At 31.4% G+C, this 23,013-nt stretch overlaps 1 protein-coding gene across 1 annotated transcript in view; it reads left to right on the forward strand.

Annotated features, from left to right (window-relative positions):
- The window catches only part of LOC145248312 (uncharacterized), a 140,915-nt gene that overhangs the window by 97,806 nt on the left and 20,096 nt on the right, over window positions 1–23,013 (forward strand). The window contains exon 4 of the mRNA XM_080110219.1: window positions 18,757–18,927. Within this exon, the coding sequence (XP_079966345.1) occupies window positions 18,757–18,927 (171 nt within the window). The remainder of the gene's footprint in view (window positions 1–18,756; window positions 18,928–23,013) is intronic.

The following is a 23,013-nucleotide window of genomic DNA, read 5'->3' on the forward strand; positions in this document are numbered from 1 at the left end:
TGACTCGGAAAACCTTAATCTAAAAGCCATAAAAAGCATATCATATGACTCGGCAAACCTTAATTTAAAAGCCATAAAAAGCATATCATATGACCTGGAAAACCTTAATTTAAAAGCCATAAAAAGCATATCATATGACTCGGCAAACCTTAATTTAAAAGCAATAAAAAGCATATCATATGACTCGGCAACCCTTAATCTAAAAGCCATAAAAAGCATATCATATGACTCGGCAAACCTTAATCTAAAAGCAATAAAAAGCATATCATATGACTCGGTAAACCTTAATTTAAAAGCAATAAAAAGCATATCATATGACTCGGCAACCCTAATCTAAAAGCCATAAAAAGCATATCATATGACTCGGCAAACCTTAATCTAAAAGCAATAAAAAGCATATCATATGACTCGGTAAACCTTAATTTAAAAGCAATAAAAAGCATATCATATGACTCGGCAACCCTTAATCTAAAAGCCATAAAAAGCATATCATATGACTCGGCAACCCTTAATCTAAAAGCCATAAAAAGCATATCATATGACCTGGAAAATCTTTATCTAAAAGCCATAAAGAGCATATCATATGACTCGGCAAACCTTAATTTAAAAGCCATAAAAGGCATATCATATGACCTGGAAAACCTTTATCTAAAAGCCATAAAAAGCATATCATATGACTCGGCACACCTTAATCTAAAAGCCATAAAAAGCATATCATATGACATGGAAAACCTTAATCTAAAAGCCATAAAAAGCATATCATATGACCTGGAAAACCTTTATCTAAAAGCCATAAAAAGCATATCATATGACTTGGCAAACCTTCATTTAAAAGCCATAAAAAGCATATCATATGACCTGGAAAACCTTTATCTAAACGCCATAAAAAGCATATCATATGACTTGGCAAACCTTCATTTAAAAGCCATAAAAAGCATATCATATGACTTGGCAAACCTTTATCTAAAAGCCATAAAAAGCATATCATATGACTCGGCAAACCTTCATTTAAAAGCCATAAAAAGCATATCATATGACCTGGAAAACCTTTATCTAAAAGCCATAAAAAGCATATCATATGACTTGGCAAACCTTCATTTAAAAGCCATAAAAAGCATATCATATGACTTGGCAAACCTTTATCTAAAAGCCATAAAAAGCATATCATATGACTCGGCAAACCTTCATTTAAAAGCCATAAAAAGCATATCATATGACCTGGAAAACCTTTATCAAACCGCCATAAAAAGCATATCATATGACTCGGCAAACCTTAATCTAAAAGCCATAAAAAGCATATCATATGACCTGGAAAACCTTTATCTAAACGCCATAAAAAGCATATCATATGACTCGGAAAACCTTAATTTAAAAGCCATAAAAAGCATATCATATGACTCGGCAAACCTTCATTTAAAAGCCATAAAAAGCATATCATATGACCTGGAAAACCTTTATCTAAACGCCATAAAAAGCATATCATATGACTCGGCAAACCTTAATCTAAAAGCCATAAAAAGCATATCATATGACTCGGCAAACCTTTATCTAAAAGCCATAAAAAGCGTATCATATGATTCGGCACACCTTAATTTAAAAGCCATAAAAAGCATATCATATGACCTGGAAAACCTTTATCTAAAAGCCATAAAAAGCATATCATATGACTCGGAAAACCTTTATCTAAAAGCCATAAAAAGCATATCATATGACTCGGCACACCTTAATTTAAAAGCCATAAAAAGCATATCATATGACCTGGAAAACCTTTATCTAAACGCCATAAAAAGCATATTATATGACTCGGCAAACCTTAATCTAAAAGCCATAAAAAGCATATCATATGACCTGGAAAACCTTTATCTAAAAGCCATAAAAAGCATATCATATGACTCGGAAAACCTTTATCTAAAAGCCATAAAAATCATATCATATGACTCGGCAAACCTTAATTTAAAAGCCATAAAAAGCATATCATATGACCTGGAAAACCTTTATCTAAAAGCCATAAAAAGCATATCATATGACTCGGAAAACCTTAATTTAAAAGCAATAAAAAGCATATCATATGACTCGGCAAACCTTAATTTAAAAGCAATAAAAAGCATATCATATGACTCGGCAACCCTTAATCTAAAAGCCATAAAAAGCATATCATATGACTCGGCAAACCTTAATTTAAAAGCAATAAAAAGCATATCATATGACTCGGCAACCTTAATTTTAAAGCCATAAAAAGCATATCATATGACTCGACAAACCTTAATTTAAAAGCAATAAAAAGCATATCATATGACTCGGCAAACCTTAATTTAAAAGCAATAAAAAGCATATCATATGACTCGACAAACCTTAATTTAAAAGCAATAAAAAGCATATCATATGACTCGGCAAACCTTAATTTAAAAGCCATAAAAAGCATATCATATGACTCGACAACCCTTAATCTAAAAGCCATAAAAAGCATATCATATGACTCGGCAACCCTTAATCTAAAAGCCATAAAAAGCATATCATATGACTCGGCAAACCTTAATTTAAAAGCAATAAAAAGCATATCATATGACTCGGCAAACCTTAATTTAAAAGCCATAAAAAGCATATCATATGACTCGACAAACCTTAATTTAAAAGCAATAAAAAGCATATCATATGACTCGGCAAACCTTAATTTAAAAGCAATAAAAAGCATATCATATGACTCGACAAACCTTTCTTAAAAACCATAAAAAGCATATCATATGATTCGACAACCCTTAATCTAAAAGCCATAAAAAACATATCATATGACTCGAATACCCTTGATATAAAAGCCATAAAAAGCATATCATATGAGTCGGCAAAGCTTAATTTAAAAGCCATAAAAAGCATATCATATGACCTGGAAAACCTTTATCTAAAAGCCATAAAAAGCATATCATTTGACTCGGCAAACCTTAATCTAAATGCCATAAAAATCATATCATATGACTCGGCAAACCTTAATTTAAAAGCCATGAAAAGCATATCATATGACCTGGGAAACCTTTATCTAAAAGCCATAAAGAGCATATCATATGACTCGGCAAACCTTAATCTAAAAGCAATAAAAAGCATATCATATGACTCGGCAAACCTTAATTTAAAAGCAATAAAAAGCATATCATATGACTCGGCAACCCTTAATCTAAAAGCAATAAAAAGCATATCATATGACTCGGCAAACCTTAATTTAAAAGCCATAAACAGCATATCATATGACTCGGCAAACCTTTATTTAAAAGCCATAAAAGCATATCATATGACTCGGCAAACCTTAATTTAAAAGCCATAAAAAGCATATCATATGACCTGGAACACCTTAATTTAAAAGCCATAAAAAGCATATCATATGACTCGGCAAACCTTAATTTAAAAGCAATAAAAAGCATATCATATGACTCGGCAACCCTTAATCTAAAAGCCATAAAAAGCATATCATATGACCTGGAAAACCTTTATCTAAAAGCCATAAAAAGCATATCATATGACTCGGCAAACCTTAATCTAAAAGCAATAAAAAGCATATCATATGACTCGGTAAACCTTAATTTAAAAGCAATAAAAAGCATATCATATGACTCGGCAACCCTAATCTAAAAGCCATAAAAAGCATATCATATGACTCGGCAAACCTTAATTTAAAAGCAATAAAAAGCATATCATATGACTCGGCAACCCTAATCTAAAAGCCATAAAAAGCATATCATATGACTCGGCAAACCTTAATCTAAAAGCAATAAAAAGCATATCATATGACTCGGTTAACCTTAATTTAAAAGCAATAAAAAGCATATCATATGACATGGAAAACCTTAATCTAAAAGCCATAAAAAGCATATCATATGACCTGGAAAACCTTTATCTAAAAGCCATAAAAAGTATATCATATGACTTGGCAAACCTTTATCTAAAAGCCATAAAAAGCATATCATATGACTCGGCAAACCTTTATCTAAAAGCCATAAAAAGCATATCATATGACTCGGCACACCTTAATTTAAAAGCCATAAAAAGCATATCATATGACCTGGAAAACCTTTATCTAAAAGCCATAAAAAGCATATCATATGACTCGGAAAACCTTTATCTAAAAGCCATAAAAAGCATATCATATGACTCAGCACACCTTAATTTAAAAGCCATAAAAAGCATATCATATGACCTGGAAAACCTTTATCTAAACGCCATAAAAAGCATATTATATGACTCGGCAAACCTTAATCTAAAAGCCATAAAAAGCATATCATATGACCTGGAAAACCTTTATCTAAAAGCCATAAAAAGCATATCATATGACTCGGCAAACCTTAATCTAAAAGCCATAAAGAGCATATCATATGACTCAACAAACCTTAATTTAAAAGCCATAAAAAGCATATCATATGACCTGGAAAACCTTTATCTAAAAGCCATAAAAAGAATATCATATGACTCGGAAAACCTTAATCTAAAAGCCATAAAAAGCATATCATATGACTTGACAAACCTTTATCTAAAAGCCATAAAAAGCATATCATATGACTCGGAAAACCTTAATCAAAAAGCAATAAAAAGCATATCATATGACTTGACAAACCTTTATCTAAAAGCCATAAAAAGCATATCATATGACTCGGCAAACCTTAATCTAAAAGCCATAAAGAGCATATCATATGACTCGGAAAACCTTAATTTAAAAGCCATAAAAAGCATATCATATGACCTGGAATACCTTTATCTAAAAGCCATAAAAAGCATATCATATGACTCGGCAAACCTTTATCTAAAAGCCATAAAAAGCATATCATATGACCTGGAAAACCTTTATCTAAAAGCCATAAAAAGCATATCATATGACTCGGCACACCTTAAGCTAAAAGCCATAAAAAGCATATAATATGACTCGGCAAACCTTAATTTAAAAGCAATAAAAAGCATATCATATGACTCGGCAACCCTTAATCTAAAAGCCATAAAAAGCATATCATATGACTCGGCAACCCTTAATCTAAAAGCCATAAAAAGCATATCATATGACTTGGCAAACCTTCATTTAAAAGCCATAAAAAGCATATCATATGTCTTGGCAAACCTTTATCTAAAAGCCATAAAAAGCATATCATATGACCTGGAAAACCTTTATCTAAAAGCCATAAAAAGCATATCATATGACTCGGCAAACCTTTATCTAAAAGCCATAAAAAGCATATCATATGACCTGGAAAACCTTTATCTAAAAGCCATAAAAAGCATATCATATGACTCGGCACACCTTAATCTAAAAGCCATAAAAAGCATATCATATGACTCGGCAAACCTTAATTTAAAAGCAATAAAAAGCATATCATATGACTCGGCAACCCTTAATCTAAAAGCCATAAAAAGCATATCATATAACTCGGCAACCCTTAATCTAAAAGCCATAAAAAGCATATCATATGACTTGGCTAACCTTCATTTAAAAGCCATAAAAAGCATATCATATGACTTGGCAAACCTTTATCTAAAAGCCATAAAAAGCATATCATGTGACCTGGAAAACCTTTATCTAAAAGCCATAAAAAGCATATCATATGACTCGGCAAACCTTTATCTAAAAGCCATAAAAAGAATATCATATGACTCGGCACACCTTAATCTAAAAGCCATAAAAAGCATATCATATGACTCGGAAAACCTTAATCTAAAAGCCATAAAAAGCATATCATATGACTCGGAAAACCTTAATCTAAAAGCCATAAAAAGCATATCATATGACTCGGCAAACCTTAATTTAAAAGCCATAAAAAGCATATCATATGACCTGGAAAACCTTAATTTAAAAGCCATAAAAAGCATATCATATGACTCGGCAAACCTTAATTTAAAAGCAATAAAAAGCATATCATATGACTCGGCAAACCTTTATCTAAAAGCCCTTAAAAAGCATATCATATGACCTGGAACACCTTTATCTAAAAGCCATAAAAAGCATATCATATGCCTCGGCAAACCTTAATCTAAAAGCAATAAAAAGCATATCATATGACTCGGTAAACCTTAATTTAAAAGCAATAAAAAGCATATCATATGACTCGGTCACCCTAATCTAAAAGCCATAAAAAGCATATCATATGACTCGGCAAACCTTAATTTAAAAGCAATAAAAAGCATATCATATGACTCGGCAACCCTAATCTAAAAGCCATAAAAAGCATATCATATGACTCGGCAAACCTTAATCTAAAAGCAATAAAAAGCATATCATATGACTCGGTAAACCTTAATTTAAAAGCAATAAAAAGCATATCATATGACTCGGCAAACCTTCATTTAAAAGCCATAAAAAGCATATCATATGACTCGGCAACCCTTAATCTAAAAGCCATAAAAAGCATATCATATGACCTGGAAAATCTTCATTTAAAAGCCATAAAGAGCATATCATATGACTCGGCAAACCTTAATTTAAAAGCCATAAAAGGCATATCATATGACCTGGAAAACCTTTATCTAAAAGCCATAAAAAGCATATCATATGACTTGGCAAACCTTCATTTAAAAGCCATAAAGAGCATATCATATGACTCGGCACACCTTAATCTAAAAGCCATAAAAAGCATATCATATGACATGGAAAACCTTAATCTAAAAGCCATAAAAAGCATATCATATGACCTGGAAAACCTTTATCTAAAAGCCATAAAAAGCATATCATATGACTTGGCAAACCTTCATTTAAAAGCCATAAAAAGCATATCATATGACCTGGAAAACCTTTATCTAAACGCCATAAAAAGCATATCATATGACTTGGCAAACCTTCATTTAAAAGCCATAAAAAGCATATCATATGACTTGGCAAACCTTTATCTAAAAGCCATAAAAAGCATATCATATGACTCGGCAAACCTTCATTTAAAAGCCATAAAAAGCATATCATATGACCTGGAAAACCTTTATCTAAAAGCCATAAAAAGCATATCATATGACTTGGAAAACCTTCATTTAAAAGCCATAAAAAGCATATCATATGACTTGGCAAACCTTTATCTAAAAGCCATAAAAAGCATATCATATGACTCGGCAAACCTTCATTTAAAAGCCATAAAAAGCATATCATATGACCTGGAAAACCTTTATCTAAACGCCATAAAAAGCATATCATATGACTCGGCAACCCTTAATCTAAAAGCCATAAAAAGCATATCATATGACCTGGAAAACCTTTATCTAAACGCCATAAAAAGCATATCATATGACTCGGAAAACCTTAATTTAAAAGCCATAAAAAGCACATCATATGACTCGGCAAACCTTCATTTAAAAGCCATAAAAAGCATATCATATGACCTGGAAAACCTTTATCTAAACGCCATAAAAAGCATATCATATGACTCGGCAAACCTTAATCTAAAAGCCATAAAAAGCATATCATATGACTCGGCAAACCTTTATCTAAAAGCAATAAAAAGCATATCATATGACTCGGCACACCTTAATTTAAAAGCCATAAAAAGCATATCATATGACCTGGAAAACCTTTATCTAAAAGCCATAAAAAGCATATCATATGACTCGGCACACCTTAATCTAAAAGCCATAAAAAGCATATCATATGACTCGGCACACCTTAATTTAAAAGCCATAAAAAGCATATCATATGACCTGGAAAACCTTTATCTAAACGCCATAAAAAGCATATTATATGACTCGGCAAACCTTAATCTCAAAGCCATAAAAAGCATATCATATGACCTGGAAAACCTTTATCTAAAAGCCATAAAAAGCATATAATATAACTCGGAAAACCTTTATCTAAAAGCCATAAAAAGCATATCATATGACTCGGCAAACCTTAATTTAAAAGCCATAAAAAGCATATCATATGACCTGGAAAACCTTTATCTAAAAGCCATAAAAAGCATATCATATGACTCGGAAAACCTTAATTTAAAAGCAATAAAAAGCATATCATATGACTCGGCAAACCTTAATTTAAAAGCAATAAACAGCATATCATATGACTCGGCAACCCTTAATCTAAAAGCCATAAAAAGCATATCATATGACTTGGCAAACCTTAATTTAAAAGCAATAAAAAGCATATCATATGACTCGGCAAACCTTAATTTAAAAGCCATAAAAAGCATATCATATGACTCGACAAACCTTAATTTAAAAGCAATAAAAAGCATATCATATGACTCGGCAAACCTTAATTTAAAAGCAATAAAAAGCATATCATATGACTCGGAAAACCTTAATTTAAAAGCCATAAAAAGCATATCATATGACTCGACAAACCTTAATCTAAAAGCCATAAAAAGCATATCATATGACTCGGCAACCCTTAATCTAAAAGCCATAAAAAGCATATCATATGACTCGGCAAACCTTAATTTAAAAGCAATAAAAAGCATATCATATGACTCGGCAAACCTTAATTTAAAAGCCATAAAAAGCATATCATATGACTCGACAAACCTTAATTTAAAAGCAATAAAAAGCATATCATATGACTCGGCAAACCTTAATTTAAAAGCAATAAAAAGCATATGATATGACTCGACAAACCTTGATTTAAAAGCCATAAAAAGCATATCATATGATTCGACAACCCTTAATCTAAAAGCCATAAAAAACATATCATATGACTCGACAACCCTTGATATAAAAGCCATAAAAAGCATATCATATGAGCCGGCAAAGCTTAATTTAAAAGCCATAAAAAGCATATCATATGACCTGGAAAACCTTTATCTAAAAGCCATAAAAAGCATATCATTTGACTCGGCAAACCTTAATCTAAATGCCATAAAAATCATATCATATGACTCGGCAAACCTTAATTTAAAAGCCATGAAAAGCATATCATATGACCTGGGAAACCTTTATCTAAAAGCCATAAAGAGCATATCATATGACTCGGCAAACCTTAATCTAAAAGCAATAAAAAGCATATCATATGACTCGGCAAACCTTAATTTAAAAGCAATAAAAAGCATATCATATGACTCGGCAACCCTTAATCTAAAAGCAATAAAAAGCATATCATATGACTCGGCAAACCTTAATTTAAAAGCCATAAAAAGCATATCATATGACTCGGCAAACCTTTATTTAAAAGCCATAAAAGCATATCATATGACTCGGCAAACCTTAATTTAAAAGCCATAAAAAGCATATCATATGACCTGGAAAACCTTAATTTAAAAGCCATAAAAAGCATATCATATGACTCGGCAAACCTTAATTTAAAAGCAATAAAAAGCATATCATATGACTCGGCAACCCTTAATCTAAAAGCCATAAAAAGCATATCATATGACCTGGAAAACCTTTATCTAAAAGCCATAAAAAGCATATCATATGACTCGGCAAACCTTAATCTAAAAGCAATAAAAAGCATATCATATGACTCGGTAAACCTTAATTTAAAAGCAATAAAAAGCATATCATATGACTCGGCAACCCTAATCTAAAAGCCATAAAAAGCATATCATATGACTCGGCAAACCTTAATTTAAAAGCAATAAAAAGCATATCATATGACTCGGCAACCCTAATCTAAAAGCCATAAAAAGCATATCATATGACTCGGCAAACCTTAATCTAAAAGCAATAAAAAGCATATCATATGACTCGGTTAACCTTAATTTAAAAGCAATAAAAAGCATATCATATGACATGGAAAACCTTAATCTAAAAGCCATAAAAAGCATATCATATGACCTGGAAAACCTTTATCTAAAAGCCATAAAAAGTATATCATATGACTTGGCAAACCTTCATTTAAAAGCCATAAAAAGCATATCATATGACTCGGCAAACCTTTATCTAAAAGCCATAAAAAGCATATCATATGACTCGGCACACCTTAATTTAAAAGCCATAAAAAGCATATCATATGACCTGGAAAACCTTTATCTAAAAGCCATAAAAAGCATATCATATGACTCGGAAAACCTTTATCTAAAAGCCATAAAAAGCATATCATATGACTCAGCACACCTTAATTTAAAAGCCATAAAAAGCATATCATATGACCTGGAAAACCTTTATCTAAACGCCATAAAAAGCATATTATATGACTCGGCAAACCTTAATCTAAAAGCCATAAAAAGCATATCATATGACATGGAAAACCTTTATCTAAAAGCCATAAAAAGCATATCATATGACTCGGAAAACCTTTATCTAAAAGCCATAAAAAGCATATCATATGACCTGGAAAACCTTTATCTAAAAGCCATAAAAAGCATATCATATGACTCGGCAAATCTTAATCTAAAAGCCATAAAGAGCATATCATATGACTCAACAAACCTTAATTTAAAAGCCATAAAAAGCATATCATATGACCTGGAAAACCTTTATCTAAAAGCCATAAAAAGAATATCATATGACTCGGAAAACCTTAATCTAAAAGCCATAAAAAGCATATCATATGACTTGACAAACCTTTATCTAAAAGCCATAAAAAGCATATCATATGACTCGGAAAACCTTAATCTAAAAGCAATAAAAAGCATATCATATGACTTGACAAACCTTTATCTAAAAGCCATAAAAAGCATATCATATGACTCGGCAAACCTTAATCTAAAAGCCATAAAAAGCATATCATATGACTCGGAAAACCTTAATTTAAAAGCCATAAAAAGCATATCATATGACCTGGAATACCTTTATCTAAAAGCCATAAAAAGCATATCATATGACTCGGCAAACCTTTATCTAAAAGCCATAAAAAGCATATCATATGACCTGGAAAACCTTTATCTAAAAGCCATAAAAAGCATATCATATGACTCGGCACACCTTAAGCTAAAAGCCATAAAAAGCATATCATATGACTCGGCAAACCTTAATTTAAAAGCAATAAAAAGCATATCATATGACTCGGCAACCCTTAATCTAAAAGCCATAAAAAGCATATCATATGACTCGGCAACCCTTAATCTAAAAGCCATAAAAAGCATATCATATGACTTGGCAAACCTTCATTTAAAAGCCATAAAAAGCATATCATATGTCTTGGCAAACCTTTATCTAAAAGCCATAAAAAGCATATCATATGACCTGGAAAACCTTTATCTAAAAGCCATAAAAAGCATATCATATGACTCGCCAACCTTTATCTAAAAGCCATAAAAAGCATATCATATGACCTGGAAAACCTTTATCTAAAAGCCATAAAAAGCATATCATATGACTCGGCACACCTTAATCTAATAGCCATAAAAAGCATATCATATGACTCGGCAAACCTTAATTTAAAAGCAATAAAAAGCATATCATATTACTCGGCAACCCTTAATCTAAAAGCCATAAAAAGCATATCATATAACTCGGCAACCCTTAATCTAAAAGCCATAAAAAGCATATCATATGACTTGGCTAACCTTCATTTAAAAGCCATAAAAAGCATATCATATGACTTGGCAAACCTTTATCTAAAAGCCATAAAAAGCATATCATGTGACCTGGAAAACCTTTATCTAAAAGCCATAAAAAGCATATCATATGACTCGGCAAACCTTTATCTAAAAGCCATAAAAAGAATATCATATGACTCGGCACACCTTAATCTAAAAGCCATAAAAAGCATATCATATGACTCGGAAAACCTTAATCTAAAAGCCATAAAAAGCATATCATATGACTCGGAAAACCTTAATCTAAAAGCCATAAAAAGCATATCATATGACTCGGCAAACCTTAATTTAAAAGCCATAAAAAGCATATCATATGACCTGGAAAACCTTAATTTAAAAGCCATAAAAAGCATATCATATGACTCGGCAAACCTTAATTTAAAAGCAATAAAAAGCATATCATATGACTCGGCAAACCTTTATCTAAAAGCCATAAAAAGCATATCATATGACCTGGAACACCTTTATCTAAAAGCCATAAAAAGCATATCATATGACTCGGCAAACCTTAATCTAAAAGCAATAAAAAGCATATCATATGACTCGGTAAACCTTAATTTAAAAGCAATAAAAAGCATATCATATGACTCGGCAACCCTAATCTAAAAGCCATAAAAAGCATATCATATGACTCGGCAAACCTTAATTTAAAAGCAATAAAAAGCATATCATATGACTCGGCAACCCTAATCTAAAAGCCATAAAAAGCATATCATATGACTCGGCAAACCTTAATCTAAAAGCAATAAAAAGCATATCACATGACTCGGTAAACCTTAATTTAAAAGCAATAAAAAGCATATCATATGACTCGGCAACCCTTAATCTAAAAGCCATAAAAAGCATATCATATGACTCGGCAACCCTTAATCTAAAAGCCATAAAAAGCATATCATATGACCTGGAAAATCTTAATTTAAAAGCCATAAAGAGCATATCATATGACTCGGCCAACCTTAATTTAAAAGCCATAAAAGGCATATCATATGACCTGGAAAACCTTTATCTAAAAGCCATAAAAAGCATATCATATGACTTGGCAAACCTTAATTTAAAAGCCATAAAGAGCATATCATATGACTCGGCACACCTTAATCTAAAAGCCATAAAAAGCATATCATATGACATGGAAAACCTAAATCTAAAAGCCATAAAAAGCATATCATATGACCTGGAAAACCTTTATCTAAAAGCCATAAAAAGCATATCATATGACTTGGCAAACCTTCATTTAAAAGCCATAAAAAGCATATCATATGACCTGGAAAACCTTTATCTAAACGCCATAAAAAGCATATCATATGACTTGGCAAACCTTCATTTAAAAGCCATAAAAAGCATATCATATGACTTGGCAAACCTTTATCTAAAAGCCATAAAAAGCATATCATATGACTCGGCAAACCTTCATTTAAAAGCCATAAAAAGCATATCATATGACCTGGAAAACCTTTATCTAAAAGCCATAAAAAGCATATCATATGACTCGGCAAACCTTCATTTAAAAGCCATAAAAAGCATATCATATGACTTGGCAAACCTTTATCTAAAAGCCATAAAAAGCATATCATATGACTCGGCAAACCTTAATCTAAAAGCCATAAAAAGCATATCATATGACCTGGAAAACCTTTATCTAAACGCCATAAAAAGCATATCATATGACTCGGAAAACCTTAATTTAAAAGCCATAAAAAGCATATCATATGACTCGGCAAACCTTCATTTAAAAGCCATAAAAAGCATATCATATGACCTGGAAAACCTTTATCTAAACGCCATAAAAAGCATATCATATGACTCGGCAAACCTTAATCTAAAAGCCATAAAAAGCATATCATATGACTCGGCAAACCTTTATCTAAAAGCAATAAAAAGCATATCATATGACTCGGCACACCTTAATTTAAAAGCCATAAAAAGCATATCATATGACCTGGAAAACCTTTATCTAAAAGCCATAAAAAGCATATCATATGACTCGGAAAACCTTTATCTAAAAGCCATAAAAAGCATATCATATGACTCGGCACACCTTAATTTAAAAGCCATAAAAAGCATATCATATGACCTGGAAAACCTTTATCTAAACGCCATAAAAAGCATATTATATGACTCGGCAAACCTTAATCTAAAAGCCATAAAAAGCATATCATATTACCTGGAAAACCTTTATCTAAAAGCCATAAAAAGCATATAATATGACTCGGAAAAACTTTATCTAAAAGCCATAAAAAGCATATCATATGACTCGGCAAACCTTAATTTAAAAGCCATAAAAAGCATATCATATGACCTGGAAAACCTTTATCTAAAAGCCATAAAACGCATATCATATGACTCGGAAAACCTTAATTTAAAAGCAATAAAAAGCATATCATATGACTCGGCAAACCTTAATTTAAAAGCAATAAACAGCATATCATATGACTCGGCAACCCTTAATCTAAAAGCCATAAAAAGCATATCATATGACTCGGCAAACCTTAATTTAAAAGCAATAAAAAGCATATCATATGACTCGGCAAACCTTAATTTAAAAGCCATAAAAAGCATATCATATGACTCGACAAACCTTAATTTAAAAGCAATAAAAAGCATATCATATGACTCGGCAAACCTTAATTTAAAAGCAATAAAAAGCATATCATATGACTCGGCAAACCTTAATTTAAAAGCCATAAAAAGCATATCATATGACTCGACAAACCTTAATCTAAAAGCCATAAAAAGCATATCATATGACTCGGCAACCCTTAATCTAAAAGCCATAAAAAGCATATCATATGACTCGGCAAACCTTAATTTAAAAGCAATAAAAAGCATATCATATGACTCGGCAAACCTTAATTTAAAAGCCATAAAAAGCATATCATATGACTCGACAAACCTTAATTTAAAAGCAATAAAAAGCATATCATATTACTCGGCAAACCTTAATTTAAAAGCAATAAAAAGCATATCATATGACTCGACAAACCTTGATTTAAAAGCCATAAAAAGCATATCATATGATTCGACAACCCTTAATCTAAAAGCCATAAAAAACATATCATATGACTCGACAACCCTTGATATAAAAGCCATAAAAAGCATATCATATGAGTCGGCAAAGCTTAATTTAAAAGCCATAAAAAGCATATCATATTACCTGGAAAACCTTTATCTAAAAGCCATAAAAAGCATATCATTTGACTCGGCAAACCTTAATCTAAATGCCATAAAAATAATATCATATGACTCGGCAAACCTTAATTTAAAAGCCATGAAAAGCATATCATATGACCTGGGAAACCTTTATCTAAAAGCCATAAAGAGCATATCATATGACTCGGCAAACCTTAATCTAAAAGCAATAAAAAGCATATCATATGACTCGGCAAACCTTAATCTAAAAGCAATAAAAAGCATATCATATGACTCGGCAACCCTTAATCTAAAAGCAATAAAAAGCATATCATATGACTCGGCAAACCTTAATTTAAAAGCCATAAACAGCATATCATATGACTCGTCAAACCTTAATTTAAAAGCCATAAAAAGCATATCATATGACCTGGAAAACCTTAATTTAAAAGCCATAAAAAGCATATCATATGACTCGGCAAACCTTAATTTAAAAGCAATAAAAAGCATATCATATGACTCGGCAACCCTTAATCTAAAAGCCATAAAAAGCATATCATATGACCTGGAAAACCTTTATCTAAAAGCCATAAAAAGCATATCATATGACTCGGCAAACCTTAATCTAAAAGCAATAAAAAGCATATCATATGACTCGGTAAACCTTAATTTAAAAGCAATAAAAAGCATATCATATGACTCGGCAACCCTAATCTAAAAGCCATAAAAAGCATATCATATGACTCGGCAAACCTTAATTTAAAAGCAATAAAAAGCATATCATATGACTCGGCAACCCTTATCTAAAAGCCATAAAAAGCATATCATATGACTCGGCAAACCTTAATCTAAAAGCAATAAAAAGCATATCATATGACTCGGTAAACCTTAATTTAAAAGCAATAAAAAGCATATCATATGACATGGAAAACCTTAATCTAAAAGCCATAAAAAGCATATCATATGACCTGGAAAACCTTTATCTAAAAGCCATAAAAAGTATATCATATGACTTGGCAAACCTTCATTTAAAAGCCATAAAAAGCATATCATATGACTCGGCAAACCTTTATCTAAAAGCCATAAAAAGCATATCATATGACTCGGCACACCTTAATTTAAAAGCCATAAAAAGCATATCATATGACCTGGAAAACCTTTATCTAAAAGCCATAAAATGCATATCATATGACTCGGAAAACCTTTATCTAAAAGCCATAAAAAGCATATCATATGACTCAGCACACCTTAATTTAAAAGCCATAAAAAGCATATCATATGACCTGGAAAACTTTTATCTAAACGCCATAAAAAGCATATTATATGACTCGGCAAACCTTAATCTAAAAGCCATAAAAAGCATATCATATGACCTGGAAAACCTTTATCTAAAAGCCATAAAAAGCATATCATATGACTCGGAAAACCTTTATCTAAAAGCCATAAAAAGCATATCATATGACTCGGCAAACCTTAATTTAAAAGCCATAAAAAGCATATCATATGACCTGGAAAACCTTTATCTAAAAGCCATAAAAAGCATATCATATGACTCGGAAAACCTTAATTTAAAAGCAATAAAAAGCATATCATATGACTCGGCAAACCTTAATTTAAAAGCAATAAAAAGCATATCATATGACTCGGCAAACCTTAATCTAAAAGCCATAAAAAGCATATCATATGACTCGGCAAACCTTAATTTAAAAGCAATAAAAAGCATATCATATGACTCGGCAAACCTTAATTTAAAAGCCATAAAAAGCATATCATATGACTCGACAAACCTTAATTTAAAAGCAATAAAAAGCATATCATATGACTCGGCACACCTTAATTTAAAAGCAATAAAGAGCATATCATATGACCTGGAAAACCTTAATTTAAAAGCCATAAAAAGCATATCATATGACTCGGCAAACCTTAATTTAAAAGCAATAAAAAGCATATCATATGACTCGGCAACCCTTAATCTAAAAGCCATAAAAAGCATATCATATGACCTGGAAAACCTTTATCTGAAAGCCATAAAAAGCATATCATATGACTCGGCAAACCTTAATCTAAAAGCAATAAAAAGTATATCATATGACTCGGTAAACCTTAATTTAAAAGCAATAAAAAGCATATCATATGACTCGGCAACCCTAATCTAAAAGCCATAAAAAGCATATCATATGACTCGGCAAACCTTAATCTAAAAACCATAAAAAGCATATCATATGACTCGACAGACCTTAATTTAAAAGCCATAAAAAGCATATCATATGACCTGGAAAACCTTTATCTAAAAGCCATAAAAAGCATATCATATGACCTGGAAAACCTTTATCTAAAAGCCATAAAAAGCATATCATATGACTCGGCACACCTTAATTTAAAAGCAATAAAAAGCATATCATATGACTCGGCAACCCTTAATTTAAAAGCAATAAAAAGCATATCATATGACTCGGCACACCTTAATCTAAAAGCAATAAAAAGCATATCATATGACTCGGCACACCTTAATTTAAAAGCAATAAAAAGCATATCATATGACTCGGCAACCCTTAATTTAAAAGCAATAAAAAGCATATCATATGACTCGGCACACCTTAATCTAAAAGCCATTAAAAGCATATCATATGACTCGGCACACCTTAATTTAAAAGCAATAAAAAGCATATCATATGACTCGACAAACCTTTATCTAAAAGCCATAAAATCATATCATATGACTCGACAAACCTTAATCTAAAAGCCATAAAAAGCGTATCATATCACTTGGCAAACCTTAATTTAAAAGCCATAAAAAGCATATCATATGACTCGACAACCCTTAATTTAAAAGCCATAAAAAGCATATCATATGACTCGACAACCCTTAATTTAAAAGTCATAAAAATCATATCATATGACTCGACAAACCTTAATCTAAAAGCCATAAAAAGCGTATCATATCACTTGGCAAACCGTAATTTAAAAGCCATAAAAAGCATATCATATTACTCGACAACCCTTAATCTAAAAGCCATAAAAAGCATATCATATGACTCGACAAACCTTAATCTAAAAGCCATAAAAAGTAAATAAATATTGAAAACTAAGAAAAAATTTTAACAAATAATCGAGCTAATATACTAAATATGCTAAATATGTTATTCCGTCAATCTAAGATGTAAAAGAAATTTTTGGAATGACCAATCAAACAAACTACAGATAATTTAATTGAATATTAGGTTAAAATGTTAAGTATTTAACAGGCACTAACAAGATCGGAAACTATTAAATAACTACGGGGCTACGACGAAATGGGTATCTAATGAAGAAAACTTCCATGTATAAGTGAGTGGCATAGGTAGTAGATCTGAGTATGAGAGAGAAAATACCTCCGAATTCCTGTATTGATTACTGTGTTATGGGAAGCTGTTAAACCGGAAAAATATAAAATAAAAAACATTGAAAATGAACGGAAAGAACAAAGTGTGATACTTCTTCTGGCGCTACACTTAGCCTATTCAGTAAAAGAGACATCCTTCTAGACGGTAAATTTTTATTTTTGTTCCAATCCAGAGTGTCTCTTATTGGGGAGCTGGGTTTCCCCACACTAAAAATTGACCTTTAACTTTGCTCTCGTGAGGAAACTAATAAATAAATACGAACGTATATTTTCGAAAAAACATACATAAATTTGGCTTAAATGGTTGCTGAAGCAGATTTGCATATGCAGGATATGATTAGAAAGCTATGCGGTTAATGAAATAGGGAAAACTGGCTTTACTTTATTATAAATATAAAGCATTATTACGAGTCAATGACAATTGGAATTTAACCGTGTAATAAGGTTTAGGGTCGACGTGCCAGAAATTTTATACAAAGTCGATGGTGAAGACGGGTTATTAAAGTATTTTATTTTAAAGTTCTGAATTTTAAAATGATTGTTTATATTACTGGAATTAAACAATAACCATAAAATATAAACTAACTCAAAGAATACGAAAATATATACGGAGCCAGCAATTTTCTATTTTCTTTCCCAAACAACAATTAACATGCTGGGGACGGTCGAAGAATAATCCGTTGAACAAATAACACTCAAGATATGAACAATAGTTCGATCAAAACAAGTAATATTTTTTATTTCAATCAAGTCAATTGTTAAAAAGAAATTTTGTTCACGATGATGTTGTGATGGCGAAACAGATGATCGATATGTTTTCATTGACAGGAAAAGAGATTGATGAACTTTCGAACAGTCTTGGTAAAGTTAGACTCCAGTCAAGTTCACGCGAGTCCGTGTCCAGTAACGTGTTACCGATAACTCCAATTCGTTCCTGCAGAGATTCCGAAGTGGCCGTAAAGACCGAGAAGAAAAAAATAAACAACACGAAATGGAAACGTGAGTTGTTTCCAATATTAATGATTCTCTCTCTTGTGTGTGTGTGTGTGTGTGTGTGTGTGTGTGTGTGTGTGTGTGTGTGTGTGTGTGTGTGTGTGTGTGTGTGTGTGTGTGTGTGTGTGTGTGTGTGTGTGTGTGTGTGTGTGTGTGTGTGTGTGTGTGTGTGTGTGTGTGTGTGTGTGTGTGTGTGTGTGTGTGTGTGTGTGTGTGTGTGTGTGTGTGTGTGTGTGTGTGTGTGTGTGTGTGTGTGTGTGTGTGTGTGTGTGTGTGTGTGTGTGTGTGTGTGTGTGTGTGTGTGTGTGTGTGTGTGTGTGTGTGTGTGTGTGTGTGTGTGTGTGTGTGTGTGTGTGTGTGTGTGTGTGTGTGTGTGTGTGTGTGTGTGTGTGTGTGTGTGTGTGTGTGTGTGTGTGTGTGTGTGTGTGTGTGTGTGTGTGTGTGTGTGTGTGTTAATAATTTACTTGAAACGTTCTCGGTTTGTATATACCAATCGTAATTGATTTAAAAATATTTCTGAATAAAGTTTTTATAATGAAAAAGATCTTTTTGGTAATTTGGTAAATTAAAAAAAGTCATAGATCAATGAATGCCTTTGTATTGATAACTGAGAAGGAACGGCAGAGTGTGTCGGTTAAATGAACCATATAAGTTGTCCAAAATGGTGTTTTTATAAGTTTTTTTTTATTAAAGATAAACATCTGATGAGTACGTGACTAAATATGCAGCAATAACATAATTTTGCAGATTTTTTAGTTGCAACACGAAACAATATTGTAATAGATAACTTTTTGAAAAGTAATGCATAACCAGCTGCAAAAACTTGCTTTTTGTAACTTAAGAAGTATTAGACTATATATATATATATATATATATATATATATATATATATATATATATATATATATATATATATACACACCCACATATATATGTATTTATATATTCATTTAAACAAACATTGTTATATATATATATATATATATATATATATATATATATATGTATATATATATATATATATATATATATATATCTTTAAATATAAAATTCATCCCCATACTATTGCTCTTGCTCCCGTCTCTTTTTTTAGATTTTATCATTAAGGAAACAAATTACTAAAAAATAAACTCCTCGATTCCAATTTTGATGAGTGAGGGCGAAACATGTCAATGTACTCGTTTTGATTTTTCCCCCCTACTTTTATTTTTTAGTCGCTATCAATTTTCCTTTTCTCCTCGGTCTTTTTTTTTAATATAAAATAAATGATTGGTTTTCGGCCAGAAATTTGGCGATTAAGGGGTCAAAGTTCAACGATTTGACCTTTGGGAACTCTACCAAACAATTTTGGGTGTAAACACTTCAAATTTTAGATATAGGTTCATTGGACATGGATCTAACTTAATAATTTAATTTGAGCCCAAAACAATAAATTTTAAGAGGGTCATAATAGGGGTCAAAGTTTAAAAAATTGACCGTTCTTTTTTTTCTTTTTTTTTGCTCAACATAGATCTCTAAATACCCGGGCAAAGCCGGGCACCCATGCTAGTATATATATATATATATATATATATATATATATATATATATATATATATATATATATATATATATATATATTCTCGTGTGTGTGTAGGACATGTTGATAATCAATTTATTTTAGCCGATAAGGTCCTGAATATGACCTTAAACTATAGCAGTGGTGAGGCCCCAGTTTGCGGGCTTTGGGGAGTGTGGAGCCACCCTTTGATTACCATTGCTCTCAGGTCCACTCTGACCCGGAGTGGTAGTACCTGTGAAGGTCCCAACTATGGGTTAAATAGAACTCGACTTGAAAACAACAAATATATTCTATTAAAAAAAAATTCTTAAAAATGTTTGGATTCGGCATTAAATAACCTGAAAAGGGTTGATATGCCGTAAAATAAAAACAACCAACGAACTAACCAACCTAGCCGATAAATATGAACAAATACAAACACTGAAGAACCTTTTCCAAAATAACTCTACACCCAAATTCACTTCAGGACTAAACGTTATTAACGAAATTCTATTCCTCGATGTTCTCATAGACAGCTTTACATGCATTTAACACCTATTTTTAATTTTCTGCCCTCGCCAGGCCTTCTCAACACAGCATTTGATTTTCACCCGAAGATGCTCTTGAAATGAAACGAAAACGTTCCCAATACATATGGAATACATATTAACATTTTTGATTTTCACACAAAATAAGAAAATAAAAAACATTTAAAAATAAACAGAAGATCGCTGTTATCTTTAATAATGTTTTATTAAGATATATATATATATATATATATATATATATATATCTTATTATCTCTTACCCCCCTTTTTTCTCGTATTTCCTCTAAAACACTTCTTCCAAATACTAACAACCATTTTTGTAAGGTCTGACGAGGCTGTTGGATCGTAAACATGGTCCAAAATCCGAAACATATGTAACCAAACAGATAAAATGGTCTCCGCTAATCGAGCCAGAGGTGTCTCGTGTTGCGGGGTTCAAATCGTTCGACTGGTATTAATCGTGACACCCTGCACTGAAGATTCCCGAAAGGATGAAACACTAGTGTCTGTAGGTATTTAATTATTATAGTAAAAAATAATTATATATATATATATATATATATATATATATATATATATATAGTAGAACCCCGTGATACAGCATTAAAAATTAGTAACAAAATACAGTACATTATAATACACATCTATATAATCAAATAAAATTAAAAATAACACCATAAGGCGGGGGAAGTAACGAGGGGCTGGAAAAAATCGTATTCCACATCGTAACTTGAAAAATCAGTATCCTAGGGCCATCGCTTTCCAGGGTTTTACTATATATATATATATATATATGATGAAAATAATGGAAATAGTATTCCGACATGTTCCTTTTTTATTTTCTATATATATATATATATATATATATATATATATATATATATATACTCACATTTCCATCATTCACACAGAGGAAGACCGAAGGATCTTGTTTTTTCAAAAGACTTTTTGTATTCCTACACGTCAAATCATAGCAAATAAATACAGAAAAGATATAAATATTTATATATTTTTCGTATTGATTTTTTATTCATACATATTTACACACACGCATATATATAAAGAGATTTATGTGTGTGTGTGTGTGTGTGTGTGTGTGTGTGTGTGTGTGTGTGTGTGTAAATATGTATGAATAAAAAATCAATACGAAAAATATATAAATATTTATATCTTTTCTGTATTTATTTGCCCACTTATATATATATACATATATATATATATGTATATATATATACATATATATGTGTATATATATACACTATACACACACATATATATATATATATATATATATATATATATATATATATATATATATATATATATATATATATATATATATATATATATATATAAGTAGACAATGTAACGTGTCTGTGGTCAGGTTGGGAGTTGCTGTCTGAGACGATATGATGTGAAACCCCACTGAAGATCTCCTTTTATGCATTTGTAAGAATCTATTTCACGATATTATATATATATATATATATATATATATATATATATATATATATATATATATATATATATATATATATATATATATATATACACACTCTGCGTGTCAAATTATTAACGAGATAACATTTTTTTATCAGTTTCACAAATTTACCGGTAGTTTCGTATCAAAAGCTTCGGAAACGTTGGCGATGCTGATGCGTACTGTGAAATTTTCGTACTGTTCCGTGCAATGTAAACAACATGCCACCGTAATTGCTCTATTAAAGCAGCATCACATACAAAACCGATTGAAATGGGCATTTTTTCAAATGACGTGTGTGTCACTCTTGATGGCCCAGATGTCTGGGGCAAGGGATGAGTACTAGATGAACGACATCGTCATCAGTGTTTAAGATGCCAACAAGGTGGTGATGGGATAATGATTTGGCCAGGGATTATCGGAGGTACTTTAGTTGGCCCATGGAGAGTCTCAGAAGGCGTAAAAATGACGTCAAATGCTTACATAGCTTTTCTGAAGAATCACTTTGAACCATAGCAGAAGAA

Source organism: Euprymna scolopes, chromosome 26 (genome assembly GCF_053919585.1).
Source record: "Euprymna scolopes isolate OS-2025 chromosome 26, ASM5391958v1, whole genome shotgun sequence".
Classification (NCBI taxonomy): Eukaryota; Metazoa; Mollusca; class Cephalopoda; order Sepiida; family Sepiolidae; genus Euprymna; species Euprymna scolopes.